Genomic DNA, 24,802 nt, shown 5'->3' on the forward strand with positions numbered 1-24,802 from the left:
TAAAGCTTCTATCCAGAGGGGCAAAAAGCACAGAAATGTGTATATAGATATATATATATATATATATATATGTATATACACTAAATTGAATTTGTATATCTACCCAAAAGGAATATGAATACAATATACTGTATGAAGATAAGCGTCAGTTAAAGTAAGCAAAATGTATAAAGTACAAGTACTGAAAATGGTAGAGGTATAGCAGAGATATGAATATAATTAAAATAGATGAAATAATGTATGTGAGCAATAATATATTTTAATAAAACACCCTCTGTTAAACTTTAGGACTATCCATTTTCCCTATACATTCACATCTTACTCCTGATATTATTGACGATTAGTGTCAAGTATCAATGTTTTTTTATAATAAATAGTGTCAGATGATAACACATGATAAGTAAATGGAATAAAAATTCAACGTAACAAATACAGTTTGTTCCAACATATCAAACCCAATGAATGCAGAAACCAATAATGGAAAGCATTATAGCTTAAACTCTCATGATGATATGAATGCATTCATGTGGCAGTGGATTAAATGATGTATTTCTGTTTAGTTCCTCCACATGCCATGGGTCGTCAGGGGCCATCGTGCCCACGCCCAGGTCACATGATGATGAGCGATGAGCCAATCCTGAACGAGGAAGCGAAACAGCTGACGGTGAACAACAACACACATACACACCGAGTCGTTTTTTTCCTGCAGGTGGTGGTGTGTAGCAGACTCATCCACCTAGCTCACAAACTCTTTTAGGACAGCTTCCATGAGAGCTGGTGTCCGGCACTGGCTCTTATGCAAAGTTAAGGTTTGGGGGTGAAAAGAGGGACGGGGTGGGAGCTTTTCCAGTAAGGCGGAGACCCGGACCAAGGGACCATCCACCCCAAAAGCAGCCGCACAATGGCACCGTCCTTCATCCAATGTTGCCGCAGTCTGGCTCTCTCGACGTGGCTGCTGTCGTTTTGTGTTCGTGTCACTTTGCTGTGCTTGGACTTTACGGTTGCAGAGAAAGAGGAGTGGTACACTGCTTTTGTCACATCACCTATCTGGATCCGTCACTTCCGAGGTCAGGACGGAGAAAACCGAGTGCGGAAGGTATGGTGAGCAGTCGCCCAAGAAAAGAAGCCAGAGGGTCTGGTCCTGGTTCCGTCCAGCCTGCAGGACAGGCAGGCGTGCGACCCCAGCCTCAGGTTCCCCCCTCTCCCCGCTAACACCGCCTGGGTGGCTCTGGTGGCTGATGGGAACTGTTCCTACCGAGAGAAGATCTGTAACGTTGCAAACTACAACGCCTCTGCAGTTGTGATATACAATGTGGGCTCCACCAATGCCAACGACACCATAACAATGCCCCATCCAGGTAAGAGACAACCGGGCACACTTTCTTTTCTCCATCATGAACCCTGTCCAGTCAGGGTGATGGAGGCCTAAAGGGTCAATGTTATTAGTTAGTTGCTTCTTAAGTATTAGGCTAGATTAATGGTTTTCATTCCCCCGGCTTAAGTCCCTGAGCAGCTTCTGTCTCTGTGTGTTCAGCTCAATAATCAATTAGTTTTGCGGTGAAGTAGAAAAGTGCACTGGATCCCCTAAAATATTGACCTGCCATTGGTCTGCTGATTCTTCAAAGTGTCTCTGTAGGTCCTGCTGAAGTCTTTCTCAAATGGATGCAACCATTGAAGGACATTATCATGATATACATCCTTGTTTGATATTCTTAGAAATAGGACAATGAAAAAGATTCACAATCTTTATACCGTAATAACAAATCCCGAGCAAGTCATAATTAATATTGTCTTCAAAGCAACTCTGATTGAGGCTGTTCTTTTGACTGTAATCATTCCTTAATACTTGTGCTCAATATCGTTTACTTCTACCATGATATCAAGCTCGACAGCCTTTGGCAACTCACTCCTGATAATGGACGCACAATCAACCTTATTGTTTTAGTGTTTTTGGTGTTTTTATTGCAATACACAATACAATCATTTATCCTCCCATCTCTATTAGAGCCTCTTACCTTATATTTAGAAACAATACCAATGATGTCTTGCAGTAAGAGACATGAGCATGTTTTACCACATTCCTCTTATGTAATTTAAGTCCCTAGTACTCAAACTGTATAGGTTGCCTAAACACACACACAGCGAACATAACAATAAAATATAGAAGTTTATTAACTATTTGATGAAAAACAAAGAGAACCATTTTACAAATCCGACCAAATATCTGATGCCAGTTCTGCTCCTTGACAGTGTTCAATATTCAGTTGGCCAAAACGGTGTAGAGGAGGGTCAGAAATACCCCAATTTATATCAGAGGGTGCAGACTGTAATCGTCACTTAAACTACATGAACACAACTTCCAGATTACATTTACATTTCTTTCAAAGTGTTTCAAGAGTTTTAAAGTAGTAGTTTGATGCCTAACGGTGACATGATGTGGACAATGTGAGTAAACTAAGATAATACTTATTTGTATTGCATAACTATCACTTATCTTGTTTTCCTTATGTGCACATAACGCAGTGGCATTTCCCAAAACATTGTTCCGTAAGAGCTCCTGATTTATACATACTGTAGGCAATACATGATATTGTTATGTTCAAAACAAATAAGCCAATAAGCCCACAGATAGCAAGAATGTAATGTTAACATAGTCCCTCTTCCAACTGCCCAAGTTTTCCACACTAGTATGAATGTATGCATGCAGGCTGCAGGTCTATAAGTCATGTGGACAAAGCTGAAGAAACACCAAAGACACATAAGCACAGCTAATACGCCATCAAAGCAACATTTAAGAAATAAAATGTGAAAATAAGCTTTGTGAAACAACACACAAACAAACACACCTTTTGAAATATCCATGCAAAATGTCCCTCAGTTCAGGTTCTTCAAAGGAGATCACATCCTTGTTTTTCTGAAGGCAGATAATTGTCAAACACATGGCTTTTTTAACAGCTCAAACGTGACTAATGTGTTTGCTACAAATAAATAAACAATGCAGCTCATAAACAAAACTGTTGTCAGGTTTTAAATGTGCTGAATACAGGATTCAATGTAAAATGTATCAAAGAACACGGATGAATTTAATTAGAGGGCTCATGAATAGACTTCTCATTATCACCGGGGAGATTCCTCTTCAAAAGCAGAGCTAAGATAAAAGGATGCACAGCGTACTTGGCTTTTGGTGCTCCAAGCATAATCCAGCTGAGAGGAGATCTGAGTCATACACATGCTTATATGCTCATCTGAGTCTCTCCTCGTTGTTACCGCTGTGCTCAAAGCAATGAGCTTGAAGAACATCAGCCGAGTGAAGTGCTTGTTTTGACTTGTTTGGTAAAACAGTGGCTGTGTTAAGCCTGAAGGAAAGTAATACCTGCAAACTACTTAGGACTTAAGAGTTTCCTGGTTGGTTAAAATGTTGCTAGAGTCAAACGTCAAAATTGTGGTTGAAAAGCAAAGAGCCCTTTCATATTATCTGGTGTTATGGCCTGGCTCAAAAGGCCACAACAAAGAGGAGACGCACCATATCCACGTTTAACAAAAGATGTTTATTTAAGAAAACATTCAAATCAACCAAATTAAGTGCAAAACAAGTAAAGTATGAGGTGTGGATGTCAGTGGTATCAGTAATGTAAATGCAGACAAACTGATTAATTACTGGAAAGAACACAAGTTGAGTTTAAAGCCTTCAATAATATATGTGAGTGGAGCTTGTTTTGCACACGGCCTTTATTTCCAATGAAAACGGGCTCTCGGCTTGTTGCTAGTTTTCATACAGGTGTGTCTGCGTAGACTACTACACCTGTGCCAGACAACAGTACAATGCATAAAGACTGATGGACAACAAACAGATGTTCAAACTAAAAGTGCACGACACCTGTCCTGTCCACATAATGGGCTAATTGTATACGAGACGTTTAACTAAAATATCCTTTTGTACAGAGATGGCACAGGTGCTTGTCATAATAAGCAGATCATTTAAGTTCTATGTCAAACCACTCGTCTCAGAAGTTAGTGGCAAGTTACCAAAGAAAAGTTATAAAGAGAGTATTGTTGGAATCACTAGGTGCTACCACTTCACATCAAATTGAAACCAGGATTTCACTGCTTAAAGTTTGGTGATTAAATTATAAACGGCAACACGTTAAGAGACGGAAAACAGCAGCCAGGATAGGTGTGATGACAAAGCTTTTAGTGAAGAGGAGAGATAAGACAGTGACAAAGGAACCGATCTTAATGTGTAGACCTGAGTGTGAGGCTGCCAAAGGAAAGAACGGAGCACTTTCCTGTCCAGAGACAACACAGCTGGCTGTAAAATCCACAGTTGTTAGGAGGCAGAAACCTCTCAAGGCCTGGCTTTATTCAACCCTCAACCCAACGCTGAGTGGAGTCAGAGTCGGGGGACCGCCAGGTCAGAGACTGTGGCTTACATCTCTAGAAGCGTTGGGTGTTTAAAACAATTTCCCTTTCAAAGTTTGTATAAATCAAAGGGCATGCTCTTTCCTTACATATAATAAGATAAGAAGATTAAGAAGACTTACTCTGATTTATAGTGAATGTGGTAGCTGAATGCAGCCGTGCCTTGGCGTAAAGATTTAAGAAAAGGGGAAATGGCAAAAAACAAAGTGTAAAATGAGATTTTTGTTTTATGGGGAACTTTCTTCTGTAAGAAATTATAACCTACGAGAAATGACTTCCTGGAATCCCCACTTGTTGCCTGTAATAGACTGGGACCTAAATCCCTATAAAACCAAAGCCTGTTTTATTTATCACATGTAAATTTGGGGTTATTAATGCCTTTAAGAGAAGCTAGTGGATTGTCCGTTGTTTGGTTTTAAATTGTTCATGTATAAAACAACTTTCAAATATTTCACAATAAACGAATAGGAACCGGTGCATACAAAGACAACAAATAAAAAAAGAGACAATACATTAAAATAATGTAAAGTAAATAATCAAAAGGCTAGTTTTTTTTTAAATGTAAACCATATTGTTCTATTATCTGAATACAGTTGTATGTTGGACAACGCCAGGGTAAATGTTTCCTCTTTCCAGTCGTTATGCTAATCTAACCACCTGCTGTCTTCAGTTTCATGTTTACCTTTTTATTAAACTCGGGGAAAAAAAAACACATAAGCATATTTCCTAAAGACCTTCTTCAGACACAGACTTTTTTTGAGGATCTTGCATGATTAAGTCACAGTGTAGCTAACTTTGAGCATCTGTCGGGTTCAGATTATGGTTGTAAATAAGGCTATTACCAGTTAATTCTATAGTAATCTTTGCCTCGGTCTTAACCTCTCTGCAGCAGTCCGAAAAGCCTGTTACAGAAATTAAATACCCAGCATAGGTCGGTTTCTTCTGAATTAACCCATTCACTATTTATTCCTTCTTTGTGGGCGAGGTGGCTCTGGAAGCACAGATTTTTTCACAAGTTCAGCTCCGTGTCAGACATTGCTCTCCCTGTTTTAGTATCAGCTATTTTGATCCGCTCTGGCTGCGTCACAGTGAACAGAAGAGATAAGAGTCGAGGCTTACTGAAATCTTACATGACTTGTTATGCCTGTCCTTATTTCTGCTGGCTGTGAAGCTGAAAGATGGCACCTTGAGTCTGGAAGCAACAGTTTTATCTTGAATATAATTTGCCTGTTGACATGGGGATAATGCCTGTTTACAAAGGCAAATTGTTAAATCACAGTGATTTCCCCTCTGCACCATATTGGTCCTGCTTAATACAACCATACATCTACAGATCAGGTGTGTGTACTACAAACATGAGAACATAGGTTTACAAATCAGTTAACCTTCATATTTTTATATGGTCAGAAAGACTTGAATAGAGACTTGTGTTATTGGCGAAAACAGGAAATATATTTCTAAATCCAGCAAATGTAGAAAACGCATTTCATAAACTCTTAAAATGTACCTTATTTAAATGTATATGTAAGTGAGAAAAATAAACAAGCAAACATGTTAGTTGAGGTGTGACAGATTGTGGGCTGAGGGTCTGGAAACACAGCGATGATGAGCAGCGAAAAGCCGTCTGTTTGCTGTCCAAACATTAGCTTCTCTCTCCGTCTTTGTTTTCCAACAGCATTTGCTTAAGACGCTCTGACATACATACACTCATTGTGAGGCAGCAGTCACCGTAATACAGGGATAAACCTTCGCGTTATCAGTGGAGACGCTGCCAGCTTCATTACTAATCTGGCTGTTTTGCACACACCATTTTCTACGATTACCCATAGCAAACTGTTAATTTAAGTGTAATTGAAAGAAAGCTGCTTTTGCCCAAACATATTGGCTTGATCGTGTTAAAAAAAGTACTCTGCAATCCAAATGATTCCTTCAAGAATGTATTATTTTAGGCAATAATGCAGATTCTTGCACATGCATACAAAATACGACAGTTAAAACAACAGAATACTGGTCTGACTTCTCAAACCTGGTCATATAAAAACTAGTCGGCGAGCAGATTTCAAAACGGCTCTGTTACATAAAGGGATTGATGTGCATCAAAGCAATAAACCACCTACTCAAAAAAGAAGCATATCTGTTGGATGGGAAACACAACACATCATATTATCTGTCTTAGCACCAGAATATAATTTTAGCTCTGTGCCGATCTGTGTAACAGTGCATGAGGATTTCTCTGTGTATCTGTGGCAGGCTGCACAGTAGGTGGTGTAGCCGATGGCAGGTTGAATAAAGCCACTGTTCATGGTGGCTGAGCGAGGGACTGAGGCACCGTGGGGAGCCACTGTGACTCTGTGCAGCGTCAGTCATAAACAGGCGGCAGAAGGAACATGATGTAACAGTGACTCTGTTGATGCATCTGCAACCTGCCACTGTGGAGCGGCAGGTTGCAGAGAGAGAGAGACTAAAGCCTTTTTATTCCCTTATTGTGTCTAAGAAAATACTCAGTTTTGTCCGATGGGTTATTCCCTCATTACAGACAATTTCTAACACACAGAATATACCCTGAGCAATACTGGATTTCTGACAGGTATAGCCTATTGTTATTTGAGAGCTAGAAATCTGGAAAAACATATGGGCCGCTAAAACACTCCTACACCTCAAGTTAAATAAGGCAAGAAGTATTTTTCTATGTTTGCCTTATTTTTACCATAGGGTGTTTTAAAGGTAGGGTAAGTACGTTGGAGAAACCAGCTCGAGATCGCTAGAATTTGAAAATACACGACCGGAGAAAATCTGCCACTTCCTTACAGAGCCCCTCCTCCAACACACACGAACGCGCACATGACCAATGAGGGCACGAGATAAGTGTGTGCACAGATGGAAGGCTGACAGGCAGGTAGGCCATCCAGTTATTTTAGCCGGGTCGCCTAAAATGATTGGTCTGTGCTTTTTACAGTACTACGGCTTCCACCAGATGACATTTTTTTATGGATTTTTTGTCAAAGCACTTAAGATATTCATTGCTATCGGGATGTTAAGAGCATCCATTGAATATAACAAAGTGTATCCTCGATCCGGTTTCTCAAACTTACATACATCCTACCTTTAAATCAACACGAAAGACTCACTTCTTCTCTCTGGCCTTCTAGTCAGAGCGGAGCAACGACTCATGACATTTCCTGTGTTTGATTTTTATATTTGCTGTTGTAATTTATTGTACTTTCTGTTTGCGATCGCAGTAATGGGTTTTTTATTTGCGATATTTTCGATACAGCACTTTAGCTCGACCAAAAATCGTTTTATAAATGTGCTATATAAATAAAACCCTGATTTGATTTTCAAAGGATATTTAATAAATTGATAAGTGATGTTGTAAACAATTATATTATTAAAATAGTTACCCATAATTTTGTGTCATGGACTGATGCATTAATTAGATATCATATATAGATATTATACAAAATGCGTTACAAATGTATTTTAGTTGCCTGCTCAACAATAGACACTAAATTCTCTTATCATATTTTAATTACATTCAATGTTTTTTTTGTCTGAAGAATATATTTGAATATGTCTAAAGTGAAGTCTAAGATCCACCAATTTTGATTTGTGTCTGTGTCAAATCTGATTAAATGACTTCAATGTGTTTTTTTGTAGCTGTAGAACTAATGTATCTATGAAACAATCTAAACCATCACTTCTCGTTGTATGCGCAGGTACGGGTGAAGTTGTGGCCATCATGATCCCAGAGCCTAAAGGCCGTGAGATTGCTGCCTTGCTCGAGCAGCAGATCAGGGTCACGCTGTCCATCTCCATAGGAACCCGCAACCTGCACAAGTATGTGAGCAGAACGTCGGTGGTGTTTGTCTCCATCTCCTTCATCGTGCTCATGATCATCTCCCTCGCCTGGCTCGTCTTCTACTACATCCAGAGGTTCCGCTACGCTAACGCACGAGACCGCAACCAGGTATGACTGTGTGCACTTTAATCAAGGTATGAAGTGATGTTATTTCAGTAACAGGGATACTGACAGACAGTGCTGTGGTTCTACTCTTGATATTGGCCCGTGCAATTTTCCATCTGGTTGTGGCTCTGAGGCTTTGAGGAGAATCCAAAATCAGCCCGACAGCTGGCTGAACAGAGGCGCAGCAAACCAGTGAACCATCAACCAACTCTGCTCTCTGGCCCAGTGCACATACTTTCTATTGCCTTCCCTTCAATATGCCGACGTTCTTGTGACGTCTGTTATGATTACTCATCAGTGCGTGTGTTGGGGAAGCAGCCGCTGCCATGACAACCATTGTTTGTGTTTTCACCTTGATTTATGTTGATTTTTGTTTTACGAGGATATTGAACAAGTCTGTTCCTAATTTATTTCCAAGGCAGTACAGTTGTGTTTGATTATTACTGGTAAACTTTATCTTACTTACTCGACTTGCCTTATTGTTCTTAAGAGACATCTCATCTCCAGACACCCCAAAACAACCACTCTTGATATTGTGTTGAATTACCTGATTTATTTGTTGTAATGTTATTTTAAAGGTCACTAGTGTACAATAGTAATAATGTACCAATAACACAAATTGAAGAGTTACAGGTTATGCTGGATCTTGTCAAATGTCATATTGGGGCACATCCTCCTGTGGTTGCAGTATTTACTTTGTATCAAGCCACCAAAGAGATACTGCTGACTGAGTCAATATCGGTCAATATTATGTTGTCGTGTCAGTAATAATATTTGTTATCTCTTCAGAGACGTTTGGGAGATGCTGCCAAAAAGGCCATCAGTAAGCTGCAAGTACGCACTATAAAGAAAGGAGACAAGGTAGAGTGAGGATCCTACACTGCAAACAGTACATCTCACACACAAATCAAAGCATCTTTTACTATACAGGGAGTCTAAGTCAGCCATTATTTATTTTAAACATTTACTAAAGTGTGTTTACCCATGTAGAAGACATTATACGAAAAATATATTTTATAAGCAGTATACTAATAATTAAAATGTTTATTTTATCTTATCGCATTCTCTTAATTGTTCCTTGTCTTTACTGTAAAGCACTTGCTCACATTGCTTTGTAAGAGGCTGTATGATAAACATATTGTCATTATTTCATTGTTATACTTATTAATTATAGTCATTTTCGTCTTTCCTATTTCTGTGTTTTAGGAGACTGAGTCAGACTTTGACAACTGTGCAGTTTGCATTGAAGGTTATAAGCCTAATGATGTTGTGCGGGTATTACCATGCAGGTAATCTTTGTCTGCTCCAGATTTGTCCTACATACTATAATTTGAAAAACAACAAAGTCTCTATTTGTTGAAACATAAAGTCAACAGATAACTGCTGATATCTACAGTCATTTGTTGTAATACTTTTATTTTGTGCACTGTGCTTTGTTTGGCCAGGCATGTTTTCCATAAGCACTGTGTAGACCCGTGGCTACAAGACCACCGAACATGTCCCATGTGTAAAATGAACATCCTTAAAGCCTTGGGAATCCTGGTGAGGTCCTTTTTTTATTTATTCTTCTGTGTGTTTTTCTCAAATGTTTTGCACTGCTCTTATTTCTGATATCAAGACTAATCCATCTCCAATGTGCAACACATACAAAAGCGTCTCTAAAGAATTGTTATACACGTTCCAGCTCAACGCAGACTGCACAGATGACGTTCCTCCAGACTATGAGACATCTGTCGGGGGTCCGCCCACCAACAACATCAGTGGGGAGAGTGAGATCACGTTTAACGAGAGCTCGGTGGTTCTGGATCCAGACGGCGGGGGGATCGGCTTCCAGCAGCTCCACCCTGATGAAGAGACAGAGCCTCAGGCAGCGGAAAGCCACATCATCACCGGCGGTAAGCACAGACACCACACATTTTTAATACAGAGGAAATTACCTGACAGACAGGGAAAAGGGATTTTTGAGAATTTAATTGCAGAAAAAGCTTTCACCACATGCTCTCCACGTCTGCCTATTTCTTTGTCTCCCCATTATGCACTTAACCATCAAGAGTACTTAAAGGATTTAGCTCAATTTAAACTAATGCATCAGCACTTACAATGATATGGCTTACGGCCCATCCACACAGCGGCGTGCGGCGAAAGCTTCACCATTCACTTTGAATGGGGTGACGTCACTTTTCGCCGAACTGCATTGTGGGAAGCGGCGCTGAGCTTTGCTGGCGTGGCTCGCTGCAAAAGTTGAGCAATGTTCAACTTTTGAAGCCTCGGCAGAAGCATCAGCCAATCGAATCATATGCCAGTACAAGCTCTAGCCAATCAAACCGCTGCTTGTGTGTCAGGGGCGGGAGATTCATGTCAATCAATCAATCAATCAATGTTTATTTATATAGCCAATATCACAAATGTTACATTTGTCTCAGTGGTCTTCACAGTGTGTACAGAATATCAGTATGACAATACGACACCCTCTGTCCTTAGACCCTCTGTCCTTAGACCCCCACATCGTACAAGGAAAAACTTCCAGAGAAAACCCAGTTTAAAGGGAAAAATGGGAGAAACCTCAGGGAGAGCAACAGAGGAGGGATCCCTCTCCCAGGACGGACAGACGTGCAATAGATGCCGTGTGTAAATTGAAAAGATAATACATTTGCAACATAGGTAGTCCAAATGTTTGGAAATGCATGTGTGTATAAATAGGAAGATGAATCCACGAGGATATCCATCCAGGACCTATGATCCAGGACCACAGCCACGACTCAAGATCCAGCGCTCGCGATCCAGGACACAGGACCGCAGGATCATCCATGACTCCGGATCCCAGCGTATATAGACACCAAAAAGAAAGACATTTGGGGAAGCTGGGTTAATCGGAACATGAGTGTACACGGGTATAGACAGAGAGAAGGAAGAAGTAAGATGTCCCCCGACAAACTAAGCCTATATCAGCAAAACTAGGGGCTGAATCTAATCAGCCCTAACTATAAGCTTTATCAAAAAGGAAGGTCTTAAGCGCACTCTTAAAAACGGATAGGGTGTCTGCCGCCCGAACACAAACTGGAAGCTGATTCCACAAATGTGGAGCTTGATAAGAAAAGGCTCTGGCTCCCATTGTACTTTTAGAGACTCTAGGAACAACCAACAACCCTGCATTCTTGGAACGCAATGCCCTAGTAGGACAGTAGGGTATAATGAGTTCTTTAAGGTAAGATGGCGCCTGCCCATTAAGGGCTTTGTAGGCGAGAAGAAGAATTTTAAATTCTATCCTGTGTTCTATAGGGAGCCAGTGTAAGGGCAGCCAGAACAGGAGTAATGTGGTCCCTTTTCCTAACTCTGGTTAGTACACGAGCCGCAGCATTTTGAATCAGCTGAAGCGACTTGATTGACTTCTTAGTACTCCCTGATAATAGAGAGTTACAATAATCCAGCCTAGAAGTAACAAATGCATGGACTAGTTTCTCTGCATCGTTTTGAGGCAAGATATGCCTGATTTTGCAATGTTACGTAGATGGAAGTAGGCGGTCCTTGAAATTGATTTTATGTGGCGTTAAAGGATAAATCCTGATCAAATATAACACCAAGATTCCTTACAGTCTCACTGGAGGCCAAATTAATGCCATCCATAGTTAGTATGTCTTTAGATAATTTGTTTCGTAGATTCTTCGGGCCAAGTACAATAACTTCAGTTTTGGTCGTGTTTAACATCAAAAAGTTTAAGGTCATCCACGTTTTTAAGTCCTTAAGGCAGTCTTGAATTTTATTTAGATGATTAATTTCATCAGGCTTGATTGATAAATATAGTTGAGTATCATCCGCATAACAATGAAAGTTTACAGAATGATTCCTTATAATATTGCCTAACGGAAGCATATATAATGTGAACAAAATAGGTCCGAGCACTGAGCCCTGTGGCACTCCATGGCTAACTTTGGTTTGCGTGGAAGAGTCATCGTTAACACGTACAAACTGAGAGCGTTCAGATAGATAGGACCTAAACCAGCCTAAAGCAGTTCCCTGTATGCCAACTAAGTGCTCTAGTCTCTGCAATAGGATATCATGGTCGATAGTATCAAATGCAGCACTAAGATCGAGCAAAACAAGAATAGAGACAAGTCCCTTGTCTGAGGCTATTAGAATATCATTTGTGACTTTAACCAGAGCTGTCTCTGTGCTATGATGTGTTCTAAAGCCAGACTGAAAATCTTCAAATAAATCATTGTTTTTTAAGTAATCACACAACTGATATGCGACCGCTTTCTCAAGAATTTTTGAGAGGAACGGAAGATTAGAAATAGGTCTATAGTTGGCTAAAACCTCTGGATCGAGGTTGTGCTTTTTAAGAAACGGTTTTATCACTGCTACTTTGAATGATTGTGGAACATAGCCTGATAATAAAGACATATTCATAATATTTAATAAAGAAGTGCTAATTAATGGAAAAACTTCCTTCAACAGCTTAGTTGGAATTGGGTCTAACATGCACGTGGATGGTTTTAGAAGAGAAGAATCATTGAATGTAATTGTCAAGGTTAATGGCTGAAAAGCATTCTAGTTTACTATCTAGTGTAATATTAGAACTTACGATTCGGGAGCTTGTTGATAACACTATACTGTCGAAGGCAAGAGGTCATTAATTTTGTTTCTAAGAGTAACAATTTTATCGTTATAAAAAGCACATAAAATCATACTACTGAGTGCTATGGGAATAGAAGGCTCAATCGAGCTGTGGCTCTCTGTCAGCCTGGCTACAGTGCTGAAAGAAATCTTGCATTATTCTTATTCTCATCTATTAATGAAGAGTAGTAGGCTGCTCTCGCTTTACGCAAGTGCTTTCTTATATTCATTGAGGAGTAATATGCCAAATTAAACGAGATTCTTCAAGTTTAGTGGAACGCCATATCCTTTCAAGTTGTCTAGACTTTTGCTTTATTTTGCGGGTTCGGTATTATGCCATGGAGCTAATCTATGTTGTTTTATTTCTTCTTTTTCAAAGGAGCAACAGAGTCTAATTTTATTCGCAGCGCATCTATAGCACTATCAACAACATGATCAATTTGGGGTGGTGTTACATTTTGTATAAGTTTCCTCCCTACATGCAGACATGCTATCGAGTTAAGTATTGGTTGAATCTCTTCCTTAAATGTGGCTATAGCACTAACAGATAGGTTTCTGCTGCAAGAGCTTTTGACTAATGCTTTGTAGTCTAGTAACAGTACTTCAAAAGTTACTAAGAAATGTGATTGGTTGTTGGTGGAGCTTCGGACACGCCCGCCGGCAAGCTTCAACGCACGCCGCCGTGTGGACGGGCCGTTATTGGCAAATGTACCTGCAGGTTTCTTGCTTTTCTGAGTTTGTATCTTCGTAGTTTATTGCAACTCACTTTGGATTTAAAATATCAGCTAAATTAAATGCAATTAGTTAAAGCAGTAAGTTTGCCCCCTTTGACTATTACCAGATGTCCTGCACTTGTAACATAAGTAAAAGTGCCAAAAGATACAGATGAGTCGAGTGTTGTTACCATTCATGCCCCGGAGGAGAGTATCTTTCCTACAGTGTGGTGTTTCTGGTTTCATTCCCCCATGTTTGTAATCTGAGGTTGAATTGTTTTTTTTCTGAGCCTAAATCAGGCCAGCAGCCACCTGGTCAGTGTTCCCCATTTTAGATCCTCTTGGGTAACAAAGGAAGGTAAGAATAGTTTCCCCACCCCAGAAATCCACAATCTACCCTACTTACACTCAAATATTCATCATGTTAACATATGTTGTGCATTATAGCCCTCCATGCCAACGCCTAAGGGCTGTTCATTTAAATAACGACTGTAACTACGCACATTTCCCCCCCGTGGGACTAATAAAGATATTCTGATTCTGATCTGATTCTGATTAAACATGTGCAAGCTATCAGCACTTTAATACATGCACATGCAAATACTAAAACATTGTACTTATTGTATTCACACCTGTTCTATAACTGGATAAAGGGGCCCTATTATGCTCAGACACAGACACCAGGGGTCTGCTCTGATTGGTTAGCTGGCTCTGTTGTGATTGGTCAACTGCTTAGAGATGTCGCGCCCCTTAGCTTATCACGTACAAAGTTTGAGAGCGCTAGTCAATAGAAGCGCGTATGTTACATAGTGATGTCACAATGTTCTTGAAGTAAACAAAGGAATCCAGTGGAGGCTTTCAGGAAGGGGGGTAGGTGTGTGGGGGGGATGGGATGTTTGCCTTTGCAGACCATTAACCTGCAGTAAAACATAACACACTACAGGAGATGGAAAACCCCAAAAGGCATATATGGACCCCTTTAAAGGTTTTTAATTATTAGCTTATTTACATATAGAAAGGTCTAAAAAAGGCCCAAAAAAATTATGTTTAGAAGATAAAGGTATAATTTGTATGCCAAATCAGTAAATCTATTAAACAAGAAATGTATGGAGCGAACATGACTTTAATGCGACTCGTGCTTTAAATTGTACCTTATTCCCTGGTCTATTCAGCTTTATGTAACTACACTTCCCAGTGGTTTTTATTGTGGTTCCTGCAGTTGTTTACAACGCATTGGTCTGGTTACTCTCAATGTAGCGTTTATTTAGCACTTGTATACAGTGTTTAAAGACCTGGAGGAGCAGAGTGGAACCGAAGATGAAGTGTGTGAGGAACTTGTGCCAAAAGTCCCACAGCTCAACACGTCAGACTGGATCATACACTTCCAGGGGAAACTAAATAAACACAAACAGTTTTTGTGTTAGAAGACTTAATCTCCCCCTAGTGAGGAACTGACACATGATATGCCTTCCACACACCTTCTTAATATCACGAGAAAGTAAACACTTCCTTCATGGGTTTACAGCATAACCTGAAGCCCTGTTTAGACGCATTTAGATTTGTCAGTGACTTTCTTTTAAAGGATTTATTGAAATCAGCTATAGTTGTTATAATGATTGCGCCATTAAGTTGAAAAGTAGAAACTATTTAACTCAATAATTGTTAGTTGTCTCTCGAGTTATACATTTTAACTTCAACGTGATGTGAATATTGTGTTCCTGCTTTAAGATCAGATAAATTGTCGTTTTTGTATGCGTTGGCACTATTTAAGACAAAAATATTGTGAAGATATATTTATCAAGCTAAAAACCAAACATTAACAAAAACATGTCAATGTGATGGAGTCGTTTCCAATGTGCCCTGAAGTGACTTTTCGCCAAAGCACTCAGAAGAAGGTGGTAACACAAAGAGTAATGTTTACCTTTTATGATTGACAAGCAATAGATCAGCTTACCGAAGGCATCTTTTCCTAATTAGTATGTAAATCAGATGCAGTTTGTCACCATGTCCCTGACGGGCAGTTAGCATGGGACGAACAAGCCGATCGGTCAGGATTTCAGCGGCGGCTTGTTGGCAGTGATGGAGGGCCGATTGTGCTGCGTCCTTAGCCTGAATAATGAGCGCTGTCTGTGAAGGTATTGCAGCCATCATTCTTTCCAAAGTCAGCCACTTACTGGGCGTGTGCTGCCATTAGTGTCCCACAAAGAGACCTGATTTACTGCTGGAACATGGGGAAACATTTGTATCGACACAAATAATTCAACTTTCTATCCTCACTCTTCTTAGGACATGATAATGAATGTTCTCAATCTCTCCCCCCTCAGGTGGGCACCAGGCTCCGATCAGCAGTGACTCAGACTCGTCTTTCACGACAGGTGTGGAGGTAGACATGTCTGAAGTACACCTGTCCACGGAGCATGAATGTGACCCGGCCAAATCCTGAAAAACACACAAATCAGCAGGACAAAGTGACCAGGGGCCGTCAGAGATTCGCCACCTCTCGGGCCCCTAGAGGACTTCGCAGATGATGAGCCCTACAAAATAGCAGCACAAAAACACCCATGTCTGTCTTTATTGACCATGAAAAAACAATATGTGTCCCTGCATCTGTGGACGTGTTGCTTGCTAGTTGTCTAACAGTAACCACTCACTGTTTTGTTGCTTTGACTGCAATGACGACCAGACAGCCAATCACAGCTCTCCCATTGTGGTGCCCCAACATTTTCACATCCTTAAACCAAGCATCTGAAATACACTTAAAACAAGTGCTCAGATTTTGAACCACAGTACTGAGAGGTTCAAATGTGTTTCTCTTCATTCCTTCCACATGCACTGGAGCATCCAGGACTACGTAATGCAAGATAGCAGTTTTAATTATTATAAGAAGTGTGTGCAGATTGTTTGATTGTTTTGGTATGGGATCACTGCCAAAATGTTCCAGCAGTAAATGTGACTGATGTAATCAATATGGAGCATATAGGGTCTAATGTATTCCCTAACACTCTAACATGTGATGTTCAACCAGATTTCAACCACAGGCTTAGGTACATGTTTTCATCCCTAAAAAAAAAAAACTTAAAGCATGGGTCTTTAAGTTCAGTGGTCATTGGACATTTCAGAAGTTGGAATATGTATGCACATGTTAAGCTGTAATTTCTAAACTGTTTCTGTTTCTATTTGTGTAAGAGTTTCATTTCCGTCTCCTATTTAACCAACTGAATATTCCTGCTGTTGAGAGGAAATCAACAAACACATGGTCGATGTTTCTGTCTTCACGTTTGACAATCGTAGCTTGCCACAAGCAGTTTGAAGTGATGTCACCCACGGCCCTACTGAAACGGCTGCTGATTCACACGCTATCACATGACGACGGTGACCTGCTGTCAGTCAGGAGGGAAGCTGTGTTCACACTTCTGCTAAATACAGCTGCCGATACTGTTGCCACTACCAAACTCCTGGCAGTGTGCTGCTACTTCAGACTTCCTACACTTGTGAAACCAGCCAATATAAATATGTCAACAAGTCTTTGTGCCAAGATTATAGTAAATTGTCGTTATTTCCCTGGCTGTGAAACAGATTGGAATAGGATCATGATATAGGAGACTGGTTTGGTGAAAAGGATGAAGCTATGCATTACCCGACAGATCAAATGCATTTCGGTGCATGTTCAGGGTTTTCATTTATACATGTAAAGCTCCAAGCATGGGATTGTTTATGGCATGAAAAGATAACAGCATGAAAATGTTAGCTGAGAAGTTTCGTTGGGAGTAGGTCCACACTATACCGGCTAATTCTGCAGCCACAGCAAATATCTGCACTCAAAACCGCCTGAATAGGAAATTGGTCAGCACACAAGAAAACTGCATCAGGACCTCAGTTGGTTAAACTCCTGTTTTGTGCTGAGAAATGTATAAACTAAAATACAGGTTAGTGAGAACAGATATGGTAATTGCTATATTGACATATAAAAAAAGTTGCTTGTATTGACAAACCTGCAGTCAAACACCAGCTTAGTGTGGACAGTGAAATTAAGGTTTAAATCTTGCTGGCTGAGTGTGGACGTAAACGTAAACTCCTATGGCTCTGGGGACTTACTTCACACTCACCTTTACCGTTTCTGGTAATAGTCATTCTCCTACTATTACTTGTGTTGTTCTGTCGTCATCCTGTATATCACCTTCTTAGTGTTCAGTAATTGAACCAGGTCAGGATCTAATTGTCGGTTGCATCTGTTTCCTCTCACATTCCTGCACTCTGAAAAGCACAGACTCGTATGACTGAGTCCGTGTCGCCAGTGGAATTCAACGTTGTTGTTTTTTTATTTTACTACAAGCCATTGTTTCCATTACTGTCTGTCCTACAGCCACCTGGGACACTGTTACATAACAAGCACATCTCCTGTTCCCCCGTTTGAAGGATTATTGAATGTGTGAGTGCTCCATGAAGGCTTTCTTTTTATAAGTGCACATTTGAATTCACATTCTTTATTCCTTTAAATGTTTTGTTAGACTTTATGCTCTTGGTTCTAGAAGTGTATACCCATAGACAGATTTTCCTAGATGAGAGGTTAAAAATAATGTAGTTTCTTACAGCAGTGCTTCACTGTGAAGTGCTGCCTGCAGGAAGCATTTATGAATGTACATTGTCACACTATATCTTATAAACAATGCGGGTTGGTTTGACAGAAAGCTCGTTTTATGTTTAGATATGTATATTTTGCTTTGAGGATATGAAGGAGGTGGATGGTTGTGGTTCTTGCCAGCACGTCTGAGATACAGATGTTTAAGTCTCAGCCGGCCTAATCTAGACCTTTTAAGCCTCTATATTTCACATCATGGATAATGAGACGGCACAATACATAAGATTACTCAGAAGCACTTTCAGATATCTGTTGTCCTCCTTGCTTTTCTTTTTTCGCTTTTTTAATTTCTTTGTCATCTTGTCTTTGTTTATGTTGGCACACAAACACTCTGTCTCTGCGACAAGATAAAGTAATTGCACACAGTAGTGTTTAGTGTTAGTGCCAGATCTCTGGACTCTGGCTCTATGCCTACAGAGGGAATTTGCCAGACGATAAATCTTTTTACAGAGAAATGTAAAGATTATATAAACTGTAAGGTAATCATTGATTTTTGTCTGATAACAGAGTTTCTCTCTTGTAGGAATAAATATAATTCAAATTCTTTTTTAAATACAAAAGACATTGGTGTACTCCATGCAATGGCATCCAGGTTTCCTGACAAGTTTGGTGCTAATTTGGAAGATTCTTTTTAAAGCAAAGTTCAACCAAAACATATGGTATTGGTTTACGGTATTCTCCCTATTTTTTTATTTTGTATGTATTCATTGTAATTGTTTATCTGACAGGGACTATAGTCAGAGTTTTCCTAAAAGCCAGATTTGAAAAAAGGCACCCCAAAAATGAAATTACAACATATTAATATGCACACAACATTACAGTACACTATTACACAAGGAAGTTTGGTACAATGAATACTAGATGGCTAAGAGAAAAGCAACATATTCAATTATATGCTGGCCTCTTGATATCTATTTCTATTTATTTCAACACTTCATCGACTGATACTGACCAAAAGTCTCACTTTGATTACACTAGCAAATCATTTGTATTCATTATTTTTAAAAGAATGTACCAATTGATCAGTGCCTCTATTTTCTATTGAATTAGTAGCCTACAAAATTATCTCCTTTTATGGCAGGGGTCTGCATTTTAAAATGGGCCTTTTAAAATAAAGCATGATCCAACATGGTTTTATAATCAAAGCTATCACGTATTTGATTTCGTTCTTATGTGTATTCTTCTCTCTGTGTAAACTTTCCTATACTTTCCTATATTGCACTTTAACCCTCCAGTGAATGAGGAGCGGCTATACTGAACGACTTCAGAAAGTATTTTTAATGGACAGCTTTTGAGAAAGAGGGCTACAGTATTGAACATGGCACAAGTCTCAGCTGTCGCTTCTTATATAATGTTGTGACCTTTTCTCTGTACTATTGTGCGTGTGTGTGGGTGTGTGTGTGTGGGGAGGGGGGTGTAGGGGGAGTATCAACATATTGTACACTATACCTGGCAGAAATAACGGCATTGCTATTTTGTGATATAAAATAATTGTAAATATGATGAGCGGTGTCTCTGTCCTCTTCTTGTAGCTTGATAGTAGCCTATATCTATATCTATATCTATATATATATATATATATATATATTCCTGTAGCATAGTGAGACTGTATAATACTCAATAATGTATCACGTTGTAGTGTGTAAGATATATAATATGATATATAGATAAATAAATTGCAAGATGCAAAGAGATGAATGTTTATGGAGGTACTTTTACAGAGCTCAGGTGTTTAATAGTCTTATGGCCTGTGGAATGAAACTGTCCCTGAGGACTGCTGCCGTCTGGCAGGCGGTACCGCAGCATCAGGTGTGTTACTGAGGGTGATGGGGGTCTTTTATAATCCTGTGGGCTTTCTTCCTGAGCCGCTGGGAGGAGAGGTCCTCCATGGATGGCAGCTCCGTCCTCGTGATGTGCTGTGCAGTTTTCGCCACCCTCTGTAGATTCTTACGGTAGTGAGGGTGGTGCAACTGCCATACCAGGCCGTGATGCACCAGGTCGGGATTCTCTCTACCTGTAGAAGGTCAGGATGCTCTCTATAGGTGCGTTCACACCGGAGTACTTTTCCCGTTTAGTTCCGTTAGTATCCCTGATGTTGCGTTCACACCAAAAAGAGTATTTACTATTTATTGCCGGGAACTTTTACCCCCATTTTCAGGAGTAGCATGAAGCTGCAGCGTCGGAGACAGCACTTGTGGAACCGCACACACAGGTCCCGCGTCACGGCGGCACGTGACGGAGCACGTTCACATCAGAGCCATTTATGGCGCTGGTTCACATGAATGTGAACGTCAACGCAGAGAATGTGAGTAATGTGAAGTGCTTTTACAGTTCTCATTCATAACACTCCGTTCGATGTCTCACTATGGGATGCGCCTCATCGGAGCAAACAGAAGCATCAATCTCATTACGCCAATCCTGATTGGCCGGTGATTCTTGACGTCAACGTCAGGGGAAATCACCCCCTATAAGTAGCCTGCGCCACGACGCATGCGTCATTCAAACACCTCTTCTCGCTTCAGAGCACATCTCGAACGGTAGCCGGGCTAGCTTAACAGTCCACAGACTGAACCCAAAGCTAATTTTCGGTCGACGGGCGTTAGCCGGCTACCCGATTCTCTCACAGAAGAGTATTATAGTCAACCTCGCCGTTCTTCCTCTGGAGTAAGGTAAGGTTTTGACTTCAAGTTAGCAACACACCAGTTGCTAACTTGTGTTTTTTCCCTCACTACCGACACCACGGTAGCGAGGACACTTTTTTCTTCTCTCTTCCACGGAGGAGAAAAGGATTACAGGAATATTACCATACCAGGTAATATCCTTGAGAGAAAAAGACCCACGCTGTCCTTTTTCCCCCCGGATTAAAGACAGATCGGTAAACATTTTTTTCTCGAACGTACCTGTCATGAGCGGACCCTCTCCACGCCTCACGGTGAACGAGATGGATGCCTCTCCCCCTCACACCAGAGGAGTCAGGAACTCGGAGGCTCGGCGCTGCGGTTGCGGGTTGAAAGTGTCAGGCACAGACTCACACCAGATCTGTTCGTCCTGCCTCGGGCTGGAACACGCCCAGGAGGCAATCGACAACCCCGGCTCGTGCGGACATTGTGCCCGCCTCACCGTGAAGAGCCTCCACCGAAGGTTAGCGCAACAAGTTAACCTGTCGGGACGGGACCCCCTCATGTCCACTGATCCGCCGACCGGCAATCAAGACACGGGGACGTCTGCCGCAGAGACGGAGCCCCTCACTGCGGTCTGGGGCTCACCGACAGCGGCACCCGCAGAACCGGAATCCCGCGCCATATCAGGGCGAGATCCGGTGGCGGCAAGAAACGCGGGAACGGGGCCCCACGCTATACCAAGCTGGAGCTCCCGACTGGACCTCACCACGGTTTCACCCGCGGAAGATGTCCTGGAGTTAGACTGCATGGAGGACGAAGAGTACACCTCTGAGTTCCTCCTGTCTGACTCGGATGAGCAGGAAGACGACATCTTCATGTCATCGACTCAGGCTGCAAAGCCGGGAGCGATGGCTGCTCCCCCGGGCGACAGCACACCAGCTTCGCCCTGTCTCAGTATGGACCTACAAGCCGTGTGTCAGCGCGCTGCGGCCAAACTAGACATCCCATGGCCCGAAGTGGCCAAGGAGACCTCCAGGTCCCGTTACGAGGGAAAACTTTTTTCCCAAACAACGAGGGCAAAGAGGCAACTCCTCCCGGTCTTCCCGGAGATGTTGGATGAGGTGTCGGTCTCGTGGAGAGACCGGCCCTTTAGCAACAAGGCCCCAATCCAGGGTGCCCACTCCCTTGACTGTGACGGTATGGAGAGGCTTGGCCTGCTCCACATACCACCTATGGAACCGCTGGTGGCAGCCCACCTCCTACCGAGGATGGGCCAGCCGCCAAGCAGGAACCCCACGCTGCCAGCAAAAACGGACCGATTCCAGTCTACCATGACGGAACGGGCCTACAGAGCCGCAGCATTGTCCGCCAGGGCTCTGAACGTTTCCTCGATGCTAACCGCATACCAAGCGGAGCTCTGTGAGGATATGTCGAGCAATCCTGGACCGGCCACTCTGGACGAGATAGCCGCGGTCACAGACATGTGTCTCCGTGTCCAACGCTGCGCCGTCCAGGCCACGGGCAAGGCAATGGGGATCATGGTGGTGCAGGAAAGAGCTAGATGGCTCAACCTCACCAACCTCCCAGACCGGGAAAAGGAGGATGTGCTTGACATGCCCATCGTTCCAGAGGGGATTTTCGGCTCCGCTCTCGCTTCCATGCAAAGGAAGTGCGAGTCGAAAAAGAAGGAAGACGAGGCTCTCCACCTCTGTCTCCCTCGAAGGGTCCAGCCGCGGCCTTTGCAACGGCGGCCCTTCGCCCACGCTGCACCGCGCTCTGCTGGGTTCAAAGTACCAGGACAGCAGAGGGCGCAGCCCGCCCCGAGTCCCCAGCCCAGGCAGGAGACGAGGGCGAGTTGGTCTAGAAAATCTCCGGTTCCAGCTGTAGCCCAGGCACAGCCGACCCAGAATTTCGGCCAGCAGGCGAGGAAGAAGAAGCGAGCGGCCTGACAGCCCCTCCTTCCCCGGCTCTAAATGTGTCCCCGCCGCCTCGAGAGATGCCTCAACGCCATCCTCAAGTCCGCACAAGACACATGTCACATCTTTGTTGTTTGAATAAACCATTTTCCGCTGACGCATCCAGGCTCCGGCCAAGGGCGCAGCCCAAAAAAATTAAAAGAAAGACAATAAACAGTCCGTTAACCATAAATCCCCTTCTGAGAGCAGCTACGGCCTCTCTCAAAAGGCGGATAATAAACGAGTCTGTGAAGGCACCACGCCACGCGCATGCGCAGTGCCGGTTGGGGCTTTAAGGGCACTACCGCCACGTGCGTACGCAGTGCCGGCTAGAGCTGTAAAGAACGGCCCGTCAATCCTTCCCCTTTCAAGAGCAGCTACGGCATCTCTCAAAGGACAGATTATTGACGGGTCCGTGAAGCCACCGCCACACACATGCGCAGTGCCGGCCAGAGCTGAAAAGGCACCTCCGTCACGCTCATGCGCAGTGCCGGTCGGAGCCATAAGAGTGACATCCAGTGGCAGCCGGCCCATAGGGGCGCTAGGGGCGCCGCCCCACCTCTTGCCAGATACAAAATAAAAAAATAAAATAAATATTAAATAAAAAAAAATAACTATTTAAATTTTTAATGAACAAGGTAAATATCATACAATTAGTATCACAAAAATGTATAATCTACAATACAATCTCGTTTAAAATTGTGTTACGATGTCTAAAGTTACTGATAAGTCACCTGTTTCCTGCCTGGCCTTGCCCATGGCATTAGTTTATCATTACGGGGCAGAGCCCCCGAGCGAAACAGCAGCAACCAGCAGGTTGCAAAAGTCTCAATAGTAAACTGTGCCGCCGAAACATAATTTCAGCCAATCAGCGCCGTCAAATATTTTGGTCACGTGCGCGCTCACGTTGGCGCCCATTTTGCTTACGTGCGTTGACGTGAGGAGTTGTTTTTTAGACTCGTGAGTGACCAAGGTGACGCAGTATTTGGATGAGAATGGTGTGCAGGTGGAGTCGCCGGAACCTCGGTCCGCCAAAGAGCTACTCTCCAATCCTTTTGAAAGGAGAAGTTTGGGAGATAAATTGATACTTAAAGACCTTGGACCGGACCAACCCGATTTGTATATATCACAGCAGGCTCGTGAAAAAGACAAAACGTATCAACAAGGCTTCTCACATGGCTAGCTGGATGCAAACAGGTAAATGCTATCTTTTGTTTCACATGCTTGCTCTTCAAACAGCCGGGGACAGATACGATCTGTTCAGAAACTAGACAAAAGTTAAACAAGTACAAACCACAGACTGTCTGTGTCATGGAGAATACAGTCGCTGGTTTATTTATGTCTGTAGGCCGTTGTTGTGAGTGTGGACGGTCGGAGCATATATAGCGTTAGCTTAGCCAAGCTACATTCAGGGAACAAGCATTCTAAAAGGTTTTTCGCCTGCCGTCTGTCTGCAGACTTGTCAAAGCATTAATTCATGGTTTTTACTAACCGGTATCAGTGTGTTGTTACGTCGGCATCATTTTGAAACGTGTATTATAATTAAATCACGGTCAAATATGTTACTCTTGTTGTAGCTGTAGCTCCCGTGCCAGCGCGTCTTGTTTGAATGATGCGAGTAAACACAGCTGACAGCTGCGGTGAAACTCGAGCGAATATTCGCATCGCGTCCGGTCTGAACGCAGCATTAAAGCGAGCTCCGCGCTGCACTGGAAACGCGCCATTACATCACCAGAAGTCCTAATTTAAGGGGTCATTTCTCCCAAAAAAAAATGTTTTACTCACTCTATCAATAGCCCCACCAAAAACATTTTCCACCAGCCGCCACTGGTGACATCCCAGCTGGCTCTAAGGAGCATACAGCAGGAGATACTCAC

The 24,802-nt window shown here is 42.2% G+C and overlaps 1 protein-coding gene across 1 annotated transcript; it reads left to right on the plus strand.

Annotated features, from left to right (window-relative positions):
* The first annotated feature begins 901 nt into the window (after positions 1-901).
* rnf150a (ring finger protein 150a) lies at positions 902-16,890 on the plus strand. Its single transcript, XM_034086455.1, is given in 10 exon segments — positions 902-1,034; positions 1,037-1,054; positions 1,057-1,130; positions 1,133-1,358; positions 8,136-8,386; positions 9,173-9,244; positions 9,590-9,672; positions 9,829-9,925; positions 10,068-10,278; positions 16,035-16,890. Coding segments are annotated over 10 exon segments (1,284 nt in total). The 3' UTR covers positions 16,154-16,890.
* Positions 16,891-24,802: the final 7,912 nt, after the last annotated feature.

The sequence above is a fragment of the Pseudochaenichthys georgianus genome, chromosome 1 (genome assembly GCF_902827115.2).
Source record: "Pseudochaenichthys georgianus chromosome 1, fPseGeo1.2, whole genome shotgun sequence".
Lineage (NCBI taxonomy): Eukaryota > Metazoa > Chordata > Actinopteri > Perciformes > Channichthyidae > Pseudochaenichthys > Pseudochaenichthys georgianus.